Raw genomic sequence first — 21,872 nt, 5'->3', positions numbered from 1 at the left:
GATGAGTCAAAGGTACATTAGACAAAAAGTTAACAAGGCATTCCACAATAAGAACATCATAACATGCTGGTGGCTTGAATTGAATAAAGTTTTGGAGTGGCTTAGATGAAGTCCTAACTTGAACCCAATTCAGATGCTGTGGCAAGACTTTAAACAGGCAGTTTATGCTTGAAAGGGATCCAGTGTGGCTGAATAAAAAAAAATAAAAAAAATATTTGGAAAAATAAGAGTGGGCCACAGCACAGGGATGTGAAATACTGATCTCCAGTTATTTGAAGTGTTTGTTTGCAGTTGGTGTAGCCTTATTTTTTTTTACCGTCATGTTTTTTTTCCCTTTGATAATTATGCATTTATTATTTAGAAATATGCTTTTAAAGACACTTGACACACTGTAGCTTTACTATATGTAGATTTACAGTTTCTATCTCAGATTGACCAATTAAATATCAGAAAGAAATACAAACCATGCTGAACATGGCTTGCATGATTATTTCAATCTGTACGCTGATCCTCTCATTATAAACACAACAAACATATCTCAAACAGACTCCGGGAGAGATACAAATAAGCATAAAATCTAGCAAAAGGTCAAAGACCTTTGGCCTTGGATTTATCTAGCTAAACATTTAGTCATTCTCGCTTTTCTCAATAAAAGAAAAATTAAACCTGTCCACACTAAAGCTTTAGAGGAATTTTTTAGTTTACCGTCATGTGCACAAAGAGTGCGTCAAACCTTTATATGCAATGCCGGGTACCGGCGAGTTTTTAAACCTAGAGCCGAGCCGAGCCTGTCGCATCAAACTTAATAAGCCGTGTAGCTGCTTTTGTGTTTCTAAATCCGGCAGTTAGGGATTAATAGGCCGAGACCAGCCTCAGTCTTTCAGCCGTCTCTGTCTTTGAAGCACAGTTCACCTTAATGGAGCATGAATCCATTTGCTTTTGTGTTAGTTGAATCATAAAAAATAAATAAATAAATAAAAAAAAAAAAAAAAGAGAACAATATGTGAAGGAAAATTCAAGATTATGTTTGTGCTAGGTAGTTTGCAAATGTAATTGTAGCACTATTTCTTTAGTAATTGTGTGTATAAAAGTGGATTAGAGTGTGTGCAGTGTTCCTGGGTAACTCTGGGATATTTCCTCAGGGTGCAGAAGAAAACAGCGTCGGTGTCCTTGACCATTCGCACGTCTTCGCCAAAAAGCCCTGATAAACCGTCCCTCCGCTCCACACTACTCCAGCCACTGTCACAGAGAGTAAGACACACACACACACACACACACACACACACACACACACACACACACACACACACACACACACACTAAACACACAGAACACTAAAAGGGTTTTAAAATACACAGGTCTGGAAAGCTCATTAGGAATGATAGTAACAGATGTCAAGGCATACAGAAATTTGAGACAGTTTCTTTAGCAAGATGAATATAATAATCTCTCTCTCTCTCTCTCTCTCTCTCTCTCTCTCTCTCTCTCTCTCTCTCTCTCTCTCTCTCTCTCTCTCTCTCTCACACACATTTTTTTTAAGGTTCAGAGTCCTGTCTCTTCACAGTATGCTGCTGACGGACTTCATTCAGCTCCCCCTACCTTCACCAAGGTAAATAAATAACAAAAAAACGATTACACCAAAGCAAGATGTGACTAATAACCTCCACTCTTATGGGAAGATGTTCCACTCTATTTTGGAGTGTGTTTGTGGAGATTTGTGGAGATTCATTCAGACACAAGGGTGTTAATAAAGTTAGGTAGCGATGTAGGTGAGGTGAGGAGGCCTGGGATACAGTCAGTATTTCAATTCATCCCAAAGGTGGCCAATAGGTTTAATAACTCCATATCAGGAGATCTTCCACTGCAACCAATGTAAAGCATATGTTCATGGAGCTGGCTTTGTGCACAGGGGCATCGTCATGCTGGAACAGGTTTGTGTCTCCTAGTTCAAGTGAAGGGAAAATTTAATACTACTGGATCCAAAAACGTTTTATACAACTGTGTGGAAAACTTTGTGGTAACAGTTTGGGAAGAACCTCATATGGCTGGAAGAGTCAGGTGGCCCTGAATACCTAAGTGGATTATAATAATGAGCTCTTATAATTTATTGTAAAAATTCTTTTGATCTTGTCATTGCCACATGGCTTGGGGTCTCAACATGTTTTAGCCATCATGGATTTTATGTCGACATTTTCATGATGAAATTCTGAAGAACAACATAATGAAATAATTCGCGTTGGCCTTGTGAAACATCTTGTCATTTAAAAATCTGTAACTTATGAACACTTCATGTTCATTTAATGCAGCTCATACTGTATTGGTTATACAAGGCTCCCAGTTTCAAATTCCTTAGATCCTAAATGCCCATAAAACGGAAATTAAGGATATGTGTAATATTATAGTTACTTTAAATAAGCTGACAATAACATTTAACAATAATCTTCTCTTATGTAATAATAACTAAACCTTTCAATTTAACTTTGTGGTGATTCCAGTGTTGTTCTGTGACTCAGTCCAGTCCTAAATATCTTCTAAGCAATGGTTATATATACACTTTAACTTTATGACCACCTGCCTAATATTGTGTTGGTCTCCTCTTTTGATGCCAAAACTGTCATGAACAGTCGAGCATTAACATCATGAACTTCTTCAGCAGTTAGAAGGAAGAACAGGAGGTGAACCAGCGACAGGGTCATGGGCGGTCGAGGCTCATTGATGCATGTGGGGAGCGAAGGCTTGTCCATGTGGTCCGATCTAACAGATGAGCTACAGAAGCTCATTTTTTAGTGATACTCTGACCCAGTTGTCTAGACCCCACAGTTTGTCCCTTGTCAAACTCACTCAATCCTCACGCTCGCCCATTTTTCCTGCTTCTTACACATCAAATGTTCACTTGCTGAATAATAAATCCCACCCACTAACAGGTGCCATGATGAAGAGATCAGTGTAATTGTAAATGTGTGTGTGTGTGTGTGTGTGTGTGTGTGTGTGTGTGTGTGTGTGTTAATCGTAAAGCTTCCTCTTTCTTTTTCTCCCTATAGTTATTGCAGGATGCCCAGGCATGTGAGGGGCAGCTGGTGGTTCTGGAGTGCAGGGTAAAAGGAAGTCTGCCGCTCCGGGTTCAGTGGTTCCGGCAGGGTCATGAGATCCAGGACTCCCCGGATTTTCGCATCCTTCAAAAAAGTAGGAGCACACCATCAACACACTCATGGCACTGATTTTGACACTGATAATGGCATTTTCATTGACACTGACGATGACACCTTTTTACCTCGAGCGATAGTCAACATTCCTGTTAATGTTTTCTTTTCAATGATTGATGTATTTGTAAAACAGCTGCTGTCACATGATGCTACAGGATGTGATAAGGAGAAGATTGTTCAGATTACATGAACTGTTTTTGTAGAATTCTGTATTCCTTAGAACTGCTCGCTCAATAGAAATTATTAAAAAAATAAACTTTGACAGCACCACCACCACCACCACCAATATCGCAACATGTTCTAAGTTAGAAACACCCAGCAATTCTGGGATAATCAAACAAATATTTTGCTAACACACTTGCATGCATGTATTGATTGACAAAAACCAATGTATAAAAAGAAACCAAGCAACAATGTACAGTAAGTAATGTACTACACACAAAAAAAAACAATACTACTACTGGCATGTTCCTTTTTCTCCTTTCTCACGATCTTTTGTCTATTTCCCAGAACCGAGATCTACAGCAGAGCCTGGTGAGTGTCACTCTTGCCCCAACATGCAAAACAAACACAAACACATGGCACACATACACACACACACACACACACACACACACACACACACACACACACACACACAAACACACACATATACCAACCCTCTCTTCGGCACTCTATCAATCCCAGAAATACACATCCTATGACTGTGCGTGACGCAACAGGATTTTGTCAATTCCAAACTACGCTTTTGAAACAAATGCAAAATCCGGACGTATGTGGAAACAGTTACTTGTCCAAAAAATTACACACACACACACATTTCCTGCTTATTTAAAAGGTACACAGGCTGTGATGCATCCTCTGTGCATCTGTATAGTTTTACCCAGACACTAGATTACGTCTAAACAGGATTAAGATATATTTTAACGTTGAATCACACCAATTTCTGACAAATTTATGTGTCTACGTTGTCACACCTGTCTTATTCTTCCTCTCACCTGGTTGTGAAACACATCTGGTTGCATTACGCCCATCTGTATTCATCAGATTAACTCATCAACTCTAAAAGCCGATCACAGCTTCTGTCACAGCACTTTTACCTTCATCACTATATTCCTGATAATGATGTCATGCTGCATCAGAACACAAAATATTATTTTCCTATAGATAAGTGTTGAGCCACTCATTTGACATCAAGTGCACTTTATTTGTTTTATGAGGTACATCCTCTACTTGAATACAGAATCATAAAGGTTTGAAAGCCATGGCCATTTGTAACTAGTAATGGATGCAAATCCTGTATTTGGAAGTACACAAATCCTGTACTTGTGTACCCCATTTTGAATGGATATAAATATCAGAAGTAAAAGCAGAGGTATAAGGAGTTCCAATATGACTTGAGCATTTGAACAGTACTTGAGTATTTGACTCATTGTATGTAGACCCAAAGATGCACAAGTCCTCAACACCAAGTCATGTGAGTGAAAATCCAAAACGTTTGTGATATAAAACTTTGTGAGGTTTTATTTCCTAAAATACAAAACAAATTGTAGTAAAGCAATCTTTCAAAAAGGGATCTTTAATTAACAAATAAAATTAGAGGATCATGTCATAAAGTAAAAGAACCATTAGTATTTAATGAACAAATAAAGACCTTAAAAGAAATCATTTTGGATAAAGTTAAGGCTGACTGATTGATTGCAAAATGTTAAAGATAATGGTCATTGTCACTTAAAATATAGAGGAGTAAAAAGTACATATATTGAATCAAAAATGTAGTTGAGTAGAGAGTAAAAGTTGCTTTTATTTTTGATACACAGCAAAACTAGAAAGTATCAAAAAAAATACTTAAGTTCAGTAGTGAAGTACATTTACTCAAATACTTTAATAGTAAAAGTATAAGAGTAAAAGTAGTGATATATAAGAAATCGATGTGAATAATGGATGCAGATCAGTGTTCCATTCTCCTGAATATCAGACCTTTATAATGAGGAAGATTTCTATAGTTACAGACCCACAGTGAAAGAACATGTACTCTACACACTCTCAGAACTATGGGTTACATGTGTGCTCTCGCCACAGCTTTGTATTTAACACTGTCTATGTGTTCACTTTGCAGTAGAAAGGAACTGCATATTTGTCTGAAATGTACTGCAGTACAATTTTCCGAAAAATATAAATATTCTTATATACGATAACAGAGTAAATAATGCATTCTTACAGTCTACCATTGTCTGTAAGCAATATTTAATTTGTCACTCCTCTGACTGACCCAACAGAGGAGATCTGCACTCTGGTGATAGCCGAAGTTTTCCCTGAAGACGGAGGCCTGTTCTGCTGCAGTGCTACAAACCAGTACGGCTCCATCAGATGCAGCGCCCAGCTAACCATTCTGCCAGGTAATCGCAAATCACCTTTACAAACATGTTTTCCTCATTATTAACGATGTGTTATCCATTAATATAAATTAGTAGACACAATGACCAGGCATAACATTATAACATTATAGTGAAGTGAATTACACTGATTATCTCTTCATCCTGGCACCTGTTAGTGGGTGGGATTTATTAGGCAGAAAGTTCAAATTTGCTGTGTTGGAAACAGGAAAATGGGCAAGGATATGGATTTGAGTTTGACAAGGGACAGATTGGGATGTCTAGACGACTGGGTCGGCGCAGCTCTTCTGGGTCCTTTCGATCTGCAGTGGTCAGTATCTATCAAAAGTGCTCCACTGAAGGAACAGTCGTGAACCGGGGACAGGGTCATGGACGGCTGAGGTTCATTGATGCACGTGAGGCGTGAAGGTCCGTGTGGTCCAATACAACAAATGAGCTCCTGTAGCTCAAACTGCTGAAGAAGTAAATGCTTTTAATGCTCGATGCATCAGGATTGTTTTAGCAGCAAAAGGGGGACCAACACAATATTAGGCAGGGGGTCATTATGTTCATGTGGTCAAGTTTGTCTTCTATGGTGATCTGTAAAGCATCATAACCTGAACTAATGGACAAATTTACCATGGCAATATGTTTTGTACAATCTGTTCCCAATGGAGGTAACAAATCTTCTATATTAGTCAGCAGTAATAAAGCGGTTGCAATAGTAAATATTTAGACGCATGTGGCTCGAGCAGTATGACTTAATTATACACCATAAGTGACTCGTGTGAAAGTCTTCAATAGTTTGTGGTGAAAGAAGCGACATAAGAAGGGTTTCCAGATTCAAAGAGGCATTAACAACAAGAAACTGTTTCTCCTTTTTTAGGTTTTTAATTCTTTCTGGTAAAAAACTCGAAAAAAGAGGAATTGAATTCTCTCATTTACAGACAGTTTTTAAAGGTTTTTTTCCCAAGAGGAGCAGTAAACGTTTTAGCGTTTGGTTTTCTCGCAGTAAAACCCTATGCTCTGTGCATATATTAAGATTGCTTGGAGTGAACATGAGCACCTGTATGGTGGAAGTCGATCCTGAGTGCAGCACACGCATGCCAAGGAAGAAGTGTTTATTTCTGAGGCTGGATCAGCAAAGTTATTTATATCAAAGATGAGGTCTGACCCAAATAAACAAGGATTACATGGATTCATAAAGGTTTAGATGCACTCCAAACCAAAACACGTTTCCTTAGAGATAAATCGGCACCAGAAAGAACCCTGATTTTTTTTTTTTTTTTTTTTTTTTTTTAAGTATTATGTATTAATCATACTTAAATATACAGTCTAAGTCTTAACCAAGTACAAATAAATAAATCAAAATACATGCCAACATTTTTTTTCACCCAATCTTGAAGTGTCCAGTTTTGGTGCTAATAATAGCCTTAGATCCCTGTTTTTAATCGTAAATTCTAAAATGCTTTTCACCCTGTGTATAAAGAATGGTTATTTAAGTTACTATACACTTCCTCTCAGCTTGAACTAGTCTGGTCATTTTCCTCTGACTTTCCCTAATCATCCAGGAGTTATCACAAATTGAATGTTTTTTGTTTTTTTATAGTATTTATTTTTAACCCTAGATATTGTTGTGTGTGAAAATCCCCCAGAGATTGTGCAATATATTAGGCACCAACAACCTTGTACTGGTTAATAGGACTGAGATCACATGATGTAAACATGACATGAATTTTAAGACTTGTATCTGCTATGTAGTTCTTTGCTTTGTGGTATCAATGTTTATTACATATTCAGCTATGATACTAATACAGTTAGCTACCATAATTATTTATATTAATCACATATTTAACTATTATATGACATATCATAATGGCTCAACATATTATGATGTTTCTACTATGTCACAACAGGCATACTGTTTCATGGCCTATGATATATAGTGCACAAACAGGATATTTAATTTTAACACTACAATTTTATAATGTTTTTAAATTTTGTTTGTCAGGAAAACTATAAAACCAAAACAAGGAAATTGTAATCTATTCAAAATACTTTATTGTCTGTCCTCAATTTAGGGCCTGAGGAGTCATCCAGAAAGGGCGTACCCAAAGACGACAGCATATTCGAAGACAATCGTTCGTTCCCGCCCCCTCCTCCGCCCAATGAAATCAGCCTCTTAGAGGTTCCACCCAGAACTCCGCCTAGTGCCGGAGCCTTCCAGATAAATGAGCTGGACATTTGGCCTAGTGTCCAGCCGGCTGTAGCTGTTGAGCACCAAGCAAATGGAGCATTTTCCAGCAGCAGTACCCCAAGCCCCCAGTCAGCAGTGAGTATGAAGGATGTTCCATCCCCTGTTGAAGAAGCTGACCTTCCTTCATCCCCATCTCCATCTCCATCTAAGGAGGGACCCCCTATTCCCATCAAGCCCAAACCCAGACTGTGAGTAACACATTGTTCTCCTGCACGTTGTCAGCATGATAAACCCATGTGGCTGATTTACACAAAAGCATTGCAACCATGTGTGGCATCACAGGACACAGTAATGAGGGAGAGTCTGTCTATCCCTTACTATGTTATTTAACGGCAGTTACACAACTAGTACAAATTTCAGGGGCAGCTATAAGTGCTGAGGGGGAGTGTTTATGCCTCATGTGTGTGGTAATGTGCTGGTGGGTTAAAATTATCACCCTGGTTGTAGGTTAACTCAGGGTTAAGTGCCTGCCTTCAGATCATGAACGCATTACTTTTTATCCTGTGTTTTTGGTTACGTTTCTACATCAAACCACTCTGACTTTTAGCAGTAATCTTAATAAAAATGTATAGTTTTATTTAAATCTGAAATAAAACTATAAATTGAAATTATTTGATGGTTAGTATGTCCCCAGTCATCTCTGACACGCTTATAGATGAAAGTTTTAAAAGCGGTTTTCAGCTTATGCTAGTTTATTACTTTGGACATAGAACATGTACATCTATGTACAAATAGAAATATTTATAGTTTAGTAATTATTATTTGTTCAATTTAATGCCGTATTTGCATAGTGTCAACATGTATGAACAGTCGGTTTTTTTTTTTATTATTATTATTTTAAATTAAAATATTTGATTAAAACAACAATTTATTATATAAATTAAATTAATCTCCAAATCTCCTGAGACCATTACTGTAATGTAATATAAAACAAATTAATTCTTGCTTCTGCTGCTTTTAGTTTTTTAGTTCTTTACTTTTTTTTACTTTTGTAAACTTTTTAATAGCTCAAACAATATTTCCATATTAATATTTGTATATATACATATGCTTAAATAATGTTATTATATATTTCATATGTATAATTCTTTTATTTTGTGACATTTTATTAATCTGAACTGAAAGACTACAAACCTACATAATCACATATTGACAAACTAAATATTTTAGAACAAACTTAAATATATTATTCTCCATTGAGTTCTTTTCAACATAATAAAATATAACAATTATTGTGCAAAACAGCATTGATACAAACTAGAACCAACCTCAAATTGTAAACAACAAGTTTACAATTAGTCACAAGTCGAGAACAAATTTTTTAAGGCTACACAAATTATTATGTAATTGCACATTGCAAATTGGACTGCTTTCTATTTCAATAAAAGTAGCAGGTTTCTATTCAAGAACAACAGTTGCTCAGCTTTCTGGCAGGAGAGACTGTTTCTCCTCTCATTGAGAACATAAGAAGCTGCACTGAATAGACTCTCACTCTCTGTGCTGATGCTTGGTGCAGATAAACACCTGTGTGCAATCCTAGCAAACGATGAAAATCGCTCTTGGTACATGCACCAGTAGTCAAGTGGATTATTACTTTTGCCACTGGTAGTTAAAAAAATTAACTAAAAATACAAATTTCAGGATTTTTCTATATATTCTTTAATCATTTATGCATATAAAATTCAAAAGAGTCATTTCTCAATATAAAGTATGATATACCATGCCTGTTAAAAGTTAATACCTAGCTTTTATGGTTTTTAAGACACATGCATAGGCCTTTTGTTTGAATGCACCAAACTAGAAAATAGAGAAAAACACACAAGAATTGCACAGTGCATTAATAGATACAAAGTTCTGTGGACAGATAAGTCATTATTGGCTTTAACAAGAGAACTTGTGTAAGATAGAGAACAGGAGAGAAGATGTTAGCAGACTGACCCACAGTCAAACATGAAGGTGGAAGCTTAATGGTTTGGGGTTGTTTTGGAGCAGGGAAAGTTGGAGACTTATTCCAGGTAAAAAGAAAACTTAACCAACATGGCTACCATTCCATACATCAACACCATGCAGTTCCATCTGGACTGCGGCTGATTGAAAACAACTTCACTATTCAACAAGACAATAATCTGAAGCGTACAATTAGACAATGGTAAAAACTTAAATTGATACAGCATTGATGTAGCTTTTTCTGCTTCTATGGACTGGATTGTGTCATGTATCATGACTGTTGTGTGTGTTTGTGTGTGTGTGTGTGTGTGTGTGTGTGTGTGTGTGTGTGTGTGTGTGTGTGTGTGTGTGTGTGTGTGTGTGTGTCAGAAGAACCTGCAACTTGAATGAAGTTTGAATAAGTGTGATATCATTTTCAGGTCAGGAAAGATGGACAGGAAAACGAAGTAATGTACATATAAATATATGTGGTGTGTATGTATGTGTGTGCGGTCATGTTTAAACATCAAAAACCGCACACTATATACACTGTCTTTTTACATGATGTAGGTATATAGTACCTAAATTTGTAAAAGTAGGAGTTGTGCACTTGAACAAACTGACCTCTGCCCTTTTAAACAGACTGCGATCTTTGAGTTTTATATACCGTGTGCCAGATCATAAATATATTCAATACTGGGTTTATGAGGTTCTAATGAATTGTAGGCTGATAAGATAATGCCGTTGTACAATAATAATATGAAAATATACAGTGTTTTCATATATAAAAATACAACCAAAGGTTGGGAGTCTTTGGAACACACTGATTAATATCCTTGAACCTGAGATATATTCCAGTAATTTCCGAATGTAGCATGAGATTCGAATCAACTTGCTGATGTAGCATGGCTTTGGTTTGGCCTGAAGATCAGAGTATGAACAATGATTTCTTGCACACTGGGCTGTACATCCATCCTGCTTCTGTCCCTTCAAGTCATCTCAAACTCTCAATTCTGTGCTTCCAGATTGAATGATGTAGCCGATGATGTCTCTGAAAAAAGGTAGTATGATTAGGCATTTGGATTACCCTGGATCCACAGTGCGTGTGCGTTTGTGTGTGTACATGAACATGCGTGATTGGCATGTGTTAGGCAATGTGAAAGACTCATTGTTTTCCATCGGGGCACTGAGCCAGCTCAAACGGCTCACTGGTTGGCAAAGTCGGTTCCTTGCTTGAGCTTCCACAAATGGCAGAATCGCTGTAAAAAAGCTGCTTCCTCAACAGATTTTCCACAATAATATTGCAACCAGGCTGCCAGACACTCCATGTCCCACCAGGAGTCTAACCCCATTTGCAAGCACCCTACCTCTCCACCCCACCTTCTGCACCCTTTAATTTGGCTATAAAAACAGAAATCCTATAATGACATAATTACTGAGAGTTCATTTACTGCATGCCCTGTGGAAGCTTATCAGCCTCACATCACCATCACGATCACCCTGGCAACATCCACACTTCAGTATTTTGACCCCTGGCCTACAGACACAGAGTTTCCAGGTTCAGGCTAATTTCTCCTCAGGTGGCGTGAGCGTAATCCTACTGCTGTGCAGATAATAATGCTAGGTGTTGTCTTTTAAAGGTTCCCTAACGTCCCAGGTTTTGTTTAAATGTTGAGTTTAATCGACCGTGCCATTACCTTGTTGGCTGAACAGCAGAACTGGAAGATGAACGGAAAGTGTGAGTGTTTCGTTTGGTTACTGTGCTCTCATATATATATATATATATATATATATATATATATATATATATATATATATATATATATATATATATATATAAAACAAACATCTCCTTCTCCGGAGAGTCTCACGTTTCAGCGGACAAGGCCTAGCCGTTGTTGACATGATTATGTTGCTTTGATGCACTACACTCAATCCAGCTGGCCCATAAACTGACCACAGTGGCTGTAATACACAATACATTGTTACACTGCCAACATCCTCCAGTCCTATTTGACCCCTGTTATATGATTCGAATGGACATGTGTTGGCCATGTGCTAAGCATTGATAATAATAATAATAATAATAATAGGAATCGCTACATACATGTAAAACCTGTAAATAAAACTATTCAGTAATTTTTATTATTTAGAGTCGAGCATTATTTTCTCCAGCAGGAAGTTTTTATTCTTTCTAGTCGCTTGTACATTTTGGCAGTTGGATTCATGTTCTATGAAGATGTTCTACAGTCAATTGTGTTAATGTAAGATTCCTATCACGGCTGCGCTGTTGGACTCAGGAAATGGCTCTGTAATTTCACAGAGAGCCAATGGGTAATAACTACCACCCAAAATCCTTCAGCACAGGAAAGAGGTAGGAGGAAAGGACAGGAGGGACACCGCAAGACCATGAAATGAAGTGTTCAGCAGGGCCAGGATCAAAATCTTACTCCAAGTTTAATGTTTAAAAAAAAAACTGTGTATGACGGGAAATACTGGGACTCATGAGGAAATGTTCAACTGATTAGTAGCGTAAATACCTCACCATGTTTGAGTTATGTGGTAGAGTTTATCATTATGAAGGGTTTATCATAGTGTTTGCATTTGAGTGTGTGTGTGTGTGTGTGTGTGTGTGTGTGTGTGTGTGTGTGTGTGTGTGTGTGTGTGTGTGTGTGTGTGTGTGAGAGATTTATGAGCTGAAAGAATTGAAAACACTGTGGGGTTTTTACTGGAACATGCCCCACAGAGTGTAAAATGTATACAGTACTGTACTGATAACACCTGGAGCTTGTAAAAATGTGTGTTTGCATGTGTGTGTGTGTGTGTGTGTGTGTGTGTGTGTGTGTGTGTGTGTGTGTGTGTGTGTGTGTGTGTGTGTGTTTGTGTGCGGATAGCGCGAAAGAAGGGAGGGTAGAGGTGTCCATTTGCAGATGTGTGACTTGAGGCTATATATGCTCTTTCATTTGTTAAACTGTGTGCGTGAGTGTGCATGTGTGTGATGAATGAAGTGTAAGCTGTGGCTGGTGTCTGATATCTGCTTTCTCAGGTTGATGAATGTGTTTGCTGGCTGAGCGAGACATTTCGCAGGACCCTTTTGAATTAGAAACTGATTATGACGTATCTTTTGGGGGGGATGTTTGTGCGTTTTTAACAGAAGCACCCAGTTTCAAAGCGGAGAGTCTCGTCATCTACAATTAACCACCCTGTTAACACTGCAGATGGAAATTCGGCAGGCAGAAAACCCACAAAAAAAAAACAAGGATATAATTATAGAGCTGCCAAATTTAAATGACAGCGCTGTGTACAGCATTCGATTATGAGTTTCTTTTGATTTATTGGTTGGCATGACAGAAACTCGTTGACAAAAAAAAAAGACTGTGCTGATGCTCTTCATATACTGTAATGGATTTTTAGTCCCTTGAGCAGGGGTCACCAAATCTTTTTCTGTGAGGGACACATCATTTTTAGTTTATTTACTGGGGGAGTGACTACCAGTATTAGTTTATCATTTTGTTATGTACCCTACAGACAAATGAGCGTTACTTTTCAAGAGATACAGTATATCGCCTATTAAAAGAGCTTTATTATTGTTATCATAATGACATTTTATCACATTTATTGCTGTTGAAATCAAAACATTTACTTTATATTGAATGTACCATTCTGTTGGTTGGTGGGTGAATCTAACCAATAAATAGGCTACATTAATAACTAAGGAAAATTTTAGTTTGAAAGCCAACCTTCATTATCAAATACATATATAATATATTATAATGTATAAATATAAATACAAATTTTTAAAACATGTCTCTGACATTGTTTAGAGGGCCGATCCAAATGTGGGGGCACCGTAGTTTGAGGACCCCTGCTCTTGCTCCTTTTTCTGGCCTGTCACATTTAGAAGATTTTTTCAGGGAGAAATAAACAGTGTACTAGTTTGAGGTAATAAAATGAGCTCCGCCTGACATGTAGAAGGTTGCTCAGACTTTTGGACATTGTTCCAAAAGGCAAACCTTAAGCATTCAATCATCAGAATCAGACAAGTTTATTGATCCTGCAGTGAAACTGTCGGGTTGCAGCTGCTCCCAGTAAAATTCAAATATTAGGTAAAGATTAACGTAAAATATATATAAATATAAAGTACAATCAATGCATTTTAAATCTTATGGAGATTGCTTTCAAAATGTGTAATGTTAAACAGATGGCAGAAAAGTCAGATTACAATGATACAGTTATTGCACATTTAGCAATTATTATTGTGCACAAAGCTGTAATAGAGGCATGGGCTGGATTTGGACTCAGAGGAAAACTTGCGCAGCACTACAGTTCCTCTAATTTTGTATGGGAAGTCCAGTTCTCCAAGTTGTCGTTTAAATTCACATATATTTCATCTATGACTTAAATAGTTTGTAAATAAGAAATTGGAGCTTTGCCTGAGTCCTGAACGTACAATGTACTGAAATGAAACGTGCTGAATCCTGTCAAGCGAAGACAGACTACAAACAAGCAGTACTTCAGGGGGTCAGGGGTCAATGTACTTCATGCCTAGGGCTAGAGGTCAAACCAGGACCAGGCCACACACACCTAAGATACTAGAATTCATGTCATTTCACATTAAATTGGTCTTGTTTGTGCCTGGTTTATCAATAGCAGCTAAACAGGGGTTAAAGGAGAGAGGTCCTTATGGTCATTTATGAAATGTCATTCTACTCAGCTGAGGGCTACACATCCACAAAATCCAGTGAAGCATTTAATGCTCCTTAAAGACCTCGACATTGCATGTGGACATACTTGGCAGGAGCAGCAGGACGAACTCCCCGGCTGCATTGTTCTCATTCCGCTCAGATTAAAAGAGCGAATCCGTCCCTCTGCTGTGGGGCTGTTGCTACAGCAACCAAAGACAACTGCAGCAAACTGTGGTTCACATACTCCTGAACTGTTTATTCCTTCTTCTCTGGCGTCTATAATTTCTTTTTTTTCCCTTTCCAAATCTCGCCAAATTCCCACTCTCCCAATCTCCAGCTCAACAGTTTTACACACATTTACTAAGTTCCATTCTATTCAATCTGTCAAGTTCTTTTAGATGCATTTGACTTTCCATGCAGTAAATTGCTGTGAATTCTGACCTTACTATAGCTATAGATGAAGTGTGCTGGTTTTTGTGGTTATGCTAGAGTTTATTTTGCTTTAAACCAATAAAAACTGCAGCTTACAATGTGGCCACTGTGCATCTGGTGCTCTAGTGAGGTTGTTCACTGGTCACAGTTCTATTATAAGAAGGCTCGGGATCTCGGGACAGTGTTTCTCATTGGTCAGACATGTATAAGAGATGTGGTCAGGGTTAAAGACGGGTGCAAGCTGTCTGAAGAGCTGAAGTCGCATCAGGTGACAGTGATTATGATTAATATCTGCTCTGTTTTCAAGCTTGACATTTTGCAAAGCTTAAGAGGGTAGAGTAAGCATTGCAATTATTGAATAGTACGCCGACTCAGTGTAAAACCATGCTCAGACATTATGCTTCGGAATAGAAGATTGAAATTTGAGGTTTGGGGAATTGTGATGGGGTAGTTAAGCCAGCCAATCACATGCTGGACACATCACAGGACAATATGACACACTCAGACGAAAGCACTATGCTCTACTTCCCATTAATACCCATCTACCCTATTTTGCATACATGATCTTACAGACACCTAGAGTTGCTTTTAGTGAATAATAATCATAATACCTTAATTATTTCCTACCCAGACAGCCTGGTCAATTCTGCATCCTTAGCTCGTTCTTTGTGTTGTGATATTCCTTACATTTCCATCGAAATATCCATCAATTGATCAAATCAAGGACAAAGTTTGTTGCCAAAAAGTAGAATTTGGACAATTATATTTAACTATTAATCAGACAAAAATTGGGTGAATTCAAATTATTGGCTAAATGGAAATTATAATTTAATCGAATCAGCTCATTTCTATCCATATTTGCCAGTCAATCCATATTTCTATCCATATTAGCCATTAAATCATGTTACAGGTGATTCACTTCTGCCTGTTTAAGAAAAATCAGTCAAAGCACATACTTCTAATCAGTGTACATAAAATGCAAGTGAAATGCATTTACAGGTAAATCTTATGCTTATGGTTGATGCAAAGCTTCAGCACTCTGGTCAGCCCCAGATACATACCTCTAATGTGACTCAGAACTATTCAGTTTAGCAGCAGCAGGGTTCGCTTTAAGAGGTGTAGCTTGTAAAGCGGTTAATGGTGTACTAACAATCACTTTCTTGTGGCGTAGCGTGTGGTTGAAGACTAGGAATCAGGTCGAGGAATGTTAAAAGAAAATATGGATAAGAACTAACGGGACATGTGCACAACAGGTACGTATACAATAATATAACGTGGACTTTTTCATTAAAACATTTTTAATACTCAAGCAGTAACATTTCTAATAAATGAACAAATAATATACAAACCAAAGAATCAAATCTCACCAGCATGTGTAAAATGTAATGGCAGCACAGGATGCATATGCAATAACAACTTGTGCAGAAACAGTGTTTCCCAGAAAATGCTAATCATATTCCTGACCTCATAATTCCTGGCCAAAGAACCCAAGCAACACCTCTGCTTATACCTTCATATACGTACCTACTCTGAAACTTCTCAAGTTCAGGAAGTGACATTCAATATGGCTGCTTACAGTGTCATTAGTAAACAAAGCACTTCTTCTGTGTAAATGCCTAATACTTTACTATATATACACACATTTGATTTAAATTCATATAAAAAACATACTAGTTTATTGATAATGCACTCAGGTCACATTAAATGAGAAGGACATTATTGTATACATCAATCATTATAGCTAGCTACCTAGCTTTTTGCTAACAAAAGAGAAACATGGAGGCATCCATTTTTTTTACCCCCTACTTTGTAGCTAAAATGCATTAATGTTAGACATAAAGTTTCTCCGAGCTCTGGCTCCCCACTTCGGCGGTAAGTCACAATAGAGCAAAAACATACTTTCATCTTTCTTTTACTACTGACTAGAAAGCAGCCATGATATTGAGTTTTTTACATATAACCTATTAAAGGTGGGCAGCTAGTGTAGACTATATTATCCTGGAGGAAGGAAAAATTTATCAGTTACGCTTTAAAGCAGATCAGCAAACAGTGTGTTTCTAAACAGGATAGGAAAATAAACTTATATGATGCAATAAGTGCCGACTATACAGTCTTTTATGGTTTTTGAGAGACACATGCATGTTCCTTTTGTTTCTATGCAGCAAACTAAGTAATTTAACACTATGAAGATTGACTTTGACCAATAAATATATAAATGTACTGATGTTAAGCTATATTTATTATTGAAAAAATTTTCCTTAGCATGAATAACAACTTTACACACTCTTGGACAGTTTGTTTCTCCAAACAGATGAAATTCAGTTCAAATATTTGGCCATGTCTCTTATAAAACTTGGAATAGATGTTCTTTACTGGTTAAAGATTTCTTCCTGACTTGGTGATGCGGTTCATCTCAGACCAGTTCAGTAGGCTTTAGGTGCGTTGGCTGGGCAGACCATTTAATGATATATATCACTCCAGAAGACTGTGTGCTTTTTAAATAACACCCATAGAGGACGTACGCTTTAGCTCATTGTCTTGTTGTATGGTGAAGTCGGTTCCGATGAGCTACAGTCAAGATGGAATTACATTGTGTTGATGTATGAAATGGTAGCCATGTTGGTTCAGTTTTCCTTTCACCTTGAATAAGTTGCAAACCTTCCCTGCTCCAAAACAACCCGATTTCACTGGTGGGGGTGAGGCAGTCTGCTAACATCTTCTCTCTTTTTCTATGTCTTAAATAAGTTCTTCTAATGAAGACAAAATATGTCCAATAGGGACTCATCTGTCAAGAGAACTTTCATTCAGTCATTCACTTTCCATTTCTTGTGTGTTTACCGGTAAGTCTTTTTATGACTTTGTTGCATACAAACAAGTAAAGATGCATGTGTCTCAAAAACCATGAAAGACTATGTGTTTTATTGTATTTATTGTATTGAATTGATAAATGAGAGAACATCATCCCACTACATACAAAATGTTACATTATTTCCTGAGTTAATGTAGGCTTGGTATGCTAGGAAACGACATCTTGTTGTAAGTTTTTTAAATGTCCCTTCTGAATTGTCTTTGTTTGGTCATATTTTGAAGCTGTCACCATACTCTAATGTAATGTACTTTAATTTAACTTAGTGATAGGCTAATGTACATATAATATGGAAATTCAGGGACTGTGAAGTGCGAACTCTGTACCATAAAGCCTATTTATAGATAGTGTTGTTACATAGGGCAGGGTTCTATTAATTCATGGTGCCATAAAGTCTTATCAGTGCCATGATGCCATTCGTTTTAACGTTTAAAAACTGTCAGGAGACACATGAGCATTACTGTACCTTTGTACGTGCTTTTTTAACATCCCATTCTATGTGCTGTAATATAAGCTACACTCTTCTGGCTGGGATTTCCACTTGATTTTCGAGTGTAACTTTGGGAATTAGTGATCACTCAGCTACAAAAGGATTAGTGAGATCAGGTACTGATGTTGGTGAGCAGGTCTGGCACTTTAACCTTAACACACCATGACTTTATGGAGTTTGCTTTCGAAACTGAATCATTGTCATGCTGGAACAGTGTTTGGGTCTATTAGTTCCGGTGGAAAAATAATGCTACAGTACAATACAAACACATTCTTTACAGTTGTGTGCTTTAGACTTTGCATCCACAGTTTGGCAAAGAGCCACATATGGTTGTCATGGTCTAAAGTCTGCATGCTTTTGGTCATACAGTGTATATCTTGTTGTATTGTACTCCGGGTAAGGATGACCGAATGAGTTGGCAGGCTGGTTGACACACTGATGAAATTGAGATTGAATAAGGGAAACGAGGTCACAATTTGCTGGTATACAGAGGAAGGAAAGCTTGAGGTGGAGACAGTGAGTTTGAGGTAGAAAGATTGGGAGTCCTGTGGGAAAACAGGAGCCACATTTCACAATATGAAATATATATCTGTAGAATCAGGATCATTCTGGTGACTTTGCATAGTGAAGTTACAGAGAAAGTTTGAAAACTGATTTGGAGAAGTTCAAAACTTGATTGAATGTTAGCAGAGAGAAAGTTAAAAGTTCAGAGATGTTTACACTGAGACAGGACACTTGGATCCTGACAGAATGGAAATACAAAGACTTTCCTGATCCTCTGTTTGAGGATCTGAAAGCTTTTGGTCCGTCGAGGGCTACACAGTATGTGACACAAACACACACAAACAGCTAAGGGAATTGCATTGTTTCCATGTGAAGGCAGGTGAGGTGTTTTAGTAAAGTGTGTGTCATGACTTCATGCCTGTGAGTTGCTAGGAAAGTTTTATCTCTTTCATGTTAATAAGGGCAAATATTTTTGCAAACTCAGACACAACAATCTTTGATGCTAACACCTAATCACATTCACTGACTGGTAAAGTCTGATGCGATGACGCAAGAGTGAGTGTTCACCCTCTGGGCCTCTTTCTCCCAGCCATTACGGGGTGACACACACACAAATGACTGGAATCTAAAGGAACATGTAAAGGTCAAAAAGATACAGAATATAAAAAAGACAGATGGACTGTTCACACCACCAGATTTTAAAGGTTCACAGTACCTAAAATATGAAATCGGTTTGCAGTATATAAACTATAAATAATGATGGGTATGACAATAAAAGCAGAGATTTTTGATATACAGGTGTTTTAGATAAAATTCCTATTGTCTGGTTGTTTTTCCTATTGGGGAAAAGGGTGAATTAATGTGAGCTCTGTATCTATAACTTATTAATTACGTCATTTATTATATGCTTCACAATAACGTGTCATAATACTCATGTCATAGAAAAATGTGGCGAAAAAAATTATCTGTTCCCTTCTGTATTGGTTTGTGATTTCGGAAAGGTTTAAGGAAGCAGAAGGGGGAAAAAAGTTTATATAGAAATGTATTGTTTTAGTTATTTATTGACTTTTCTTACCTTATTCCTGAAATATTGCATCTTGTATCTGTTTTTTCTTATATAATTTAAATGTCCCTTATAATATCAGATATTTGTTCTCAAACTAGAATAAAATTGTATCAATTAAAAAAAATGTATTATCAATTATAAATATTTATCTTAAATAATCCCAAACCATGTTTGTTTTACAATCTTTAAAACTCACTCTTAGTTCAGTTTTTATTTGTAGAACTTTTATTAACACTGGGATATCCCAAATCAGCTTTAAAGAGATAAATAGGTTATAAAATGTTCATTTATATCTTACTGTCTATAGGATTGTATCTCTAATGAGCGAGCCAGTGGTGACAGTTGGAAGAAGAAACATTGAGAGGACCCAAACTCAAAAGACTGAGGAATTTGAGGAAGCTGTCCTCATCCTCAACACCGAATGTCCATTTATTATAGTCCCATTACTTTAAATTACATGCAAAAAATAATTAAAAGGTATACTATATATATATATAAGCTGAGTGCACCACTAAATAGATTTCTTTTTATTCTAGTAGAAGGAATCCTGGTTGTTTTGTTGTTGTTTATTGCATTCACGTTGCACATGTAAGTTTTGCATGCATGTGGAGCAGAAGCCGAGCTTTTATTGTGAATACCCTGAGTGAGAGTGCAGGACAGACTGCAACCTACTTATTGCACACACACACGCACGCACGCACACAGACGCACAGCGGCCAGGAGGGAGCGCGAGACCGACCGACTTCAGCGGATACGGCAGGGCGGGCGCGCGGGCAGGCGTTCGCTCGTGCGTGCGCGCGTGCGCTCGCATATAAAGTACCCGTTACCTGTTGCGTCTCCGGCTGACACACACACTTACAGACACATACACACAAACACACACACACACACACACACACACACACACACACATATATACATACACACCCACACACACACACACACACACACGTAAACTCTGATATTACTGCTGAGCAGTTACAGGAGGCAAGCGCACGCGCCCGGGGAAAGCAGAAGAAAAAGAAGTGAAGGTACAAAAACTTTACCTTTTCTTTGCATCTTGCCATTGAGCACTGAGAGAGAGAGAGAGAGAGAGAGAGAGAGAGAGAAAACAAGTAAGTAAGTAAGTAAACTGAAGTGTTATTATTCATTCATTATTTCTTTAAACCCAGTGCATGTTGTTTTTTGGATTGATGTGATGTCCTAGATATTTATTGGTGGACAGGAAATGAAAGAAGGACATGATGTGACTTGACATGTGGAAAGAAGGACAAGTTAGAATAGAAGAAGCAGGTAGATTCAACTGGGACACCTGGTGTAATGAATATTAATGCTTTTGAGATCTTTCATGGGGACAATGAGGACAAAAGGATGAAGTTGTGGTTTCCTCGGGATTTTGTGGAAGTGGATTAGAGTGGGATTAATGACATGCATGCTGTGTCAGGGTTAAATTATTATAATTATTGTTTGTAATAATATAAAATATGAATGAGCTAACTCAGCAGGATCAATCTGTCTAGGATCAATCTGTCTAGGATCAATCTGTCTAGGATGTCAAAAAAAAAAAGAGTGCACAGTTCAGGGTTGATGAATTGATGAGTTAACTTGATGATAGAAGACCATTGTGTTGACTGCTTTCATGCCCCTGGGGTCCCGACTGAAATTTTTTGGGTTTTTTGAGTCGGACGAGACGAATCCTTTGGAGATCTGCACTTTTTTCTTTGTCTCCGTCTCCCTTGAGAGTGCGAGTGTGCACAGACCCAGAGGAATGTGAGCTGAAGACATTCCTCTGCGTAACGGCCGAGGAGACGTCGCCATCAAATGGGATTACCAGAAGAGAGAGAGCAAGAGAGAGACGGAGGGAAAGAGGAACAGAGAGAGAGAGAGAGAGAGAGAGAGAGAGAGAGAGATTGTAGTCTCAGTAAGCCATGCTATATTCTGCCTCTGAAAGGAGGGTGAAAAGAAAACAGTCTGGATCTATTTTATGTGGTGTGTAAGCAATTACAGTGAGAGAGGGAGAGAAAGCGAGAGGGTGGTGGGGGATGGTTTGTAGGACGAGAAGAACGA

The 21,872-nt window shown here is 37.7% G+C and overlaps 1 protein-coding gene across 16 annotated transcripts in view; it reads left to right on the top strand.

Annotated features, from left to right (window-relative positions):
• palld (palladin, cytoskeletal associated protein) overlaps positions 1–21,872 on the top strand; it is a 104,440-nt gene that overhangs the window by 54,239 nt on the left and 28,329 nt on the right. For 4 of the 16 annotated variants that reach the window (XM_083562949.1, XM_083562953.1, XM_083562945.1 and 1 more), the window contains 7 exons: positions 1,143–1,251; positions 1,542–1,610; positions 3,043–3,184; positions 3,715–3,738; positions 5,484–5,603; positions 7,661–8,024; positions 10,788–10,823. In XM_083562949.1, coding sequence (XP_083419075.1) covers positions 1,143–1,251; positions 1,542–1,610; positions 3,043–3,184; positions 3,715–3,738; positions 5,484–5,603; positions 7,661–8,024; positions 10,788–10,823 — 864 coding nt within the window. Of the gene's footprint in view, positions 1–1,142; positions 1,252–1,541; positions 1,611–3,042; positions 3,185–3,714; positions 3,739–5,480; positions 5,604–7,660; positions 8,025–10,787; positions 10,824–20,495; positions 20,837–21,872 lie in introns of those variants that run through there. The other 12 variants (XM_083562941.1, XM_083562956.1, XM_083562952.1 and 9 more) reach the window with 5 other exon arrangements.

This window comes from Silurus aristotelis, assembly GCF_946808225.1.
Source record: "Silurus aristotelis genome assembly, chromosome: 15".
NCBI lineage: Eukaryota > Metazoa > Chordata > Actinopteri > Siluriformes > Siluridae > Silurus > Silurus aristotelis.
The sequence above is the reverse complement of the archived record's forward strand: the minus strand, read 5'-3'. Positions and strand labels throughout refer to the sequence as shown.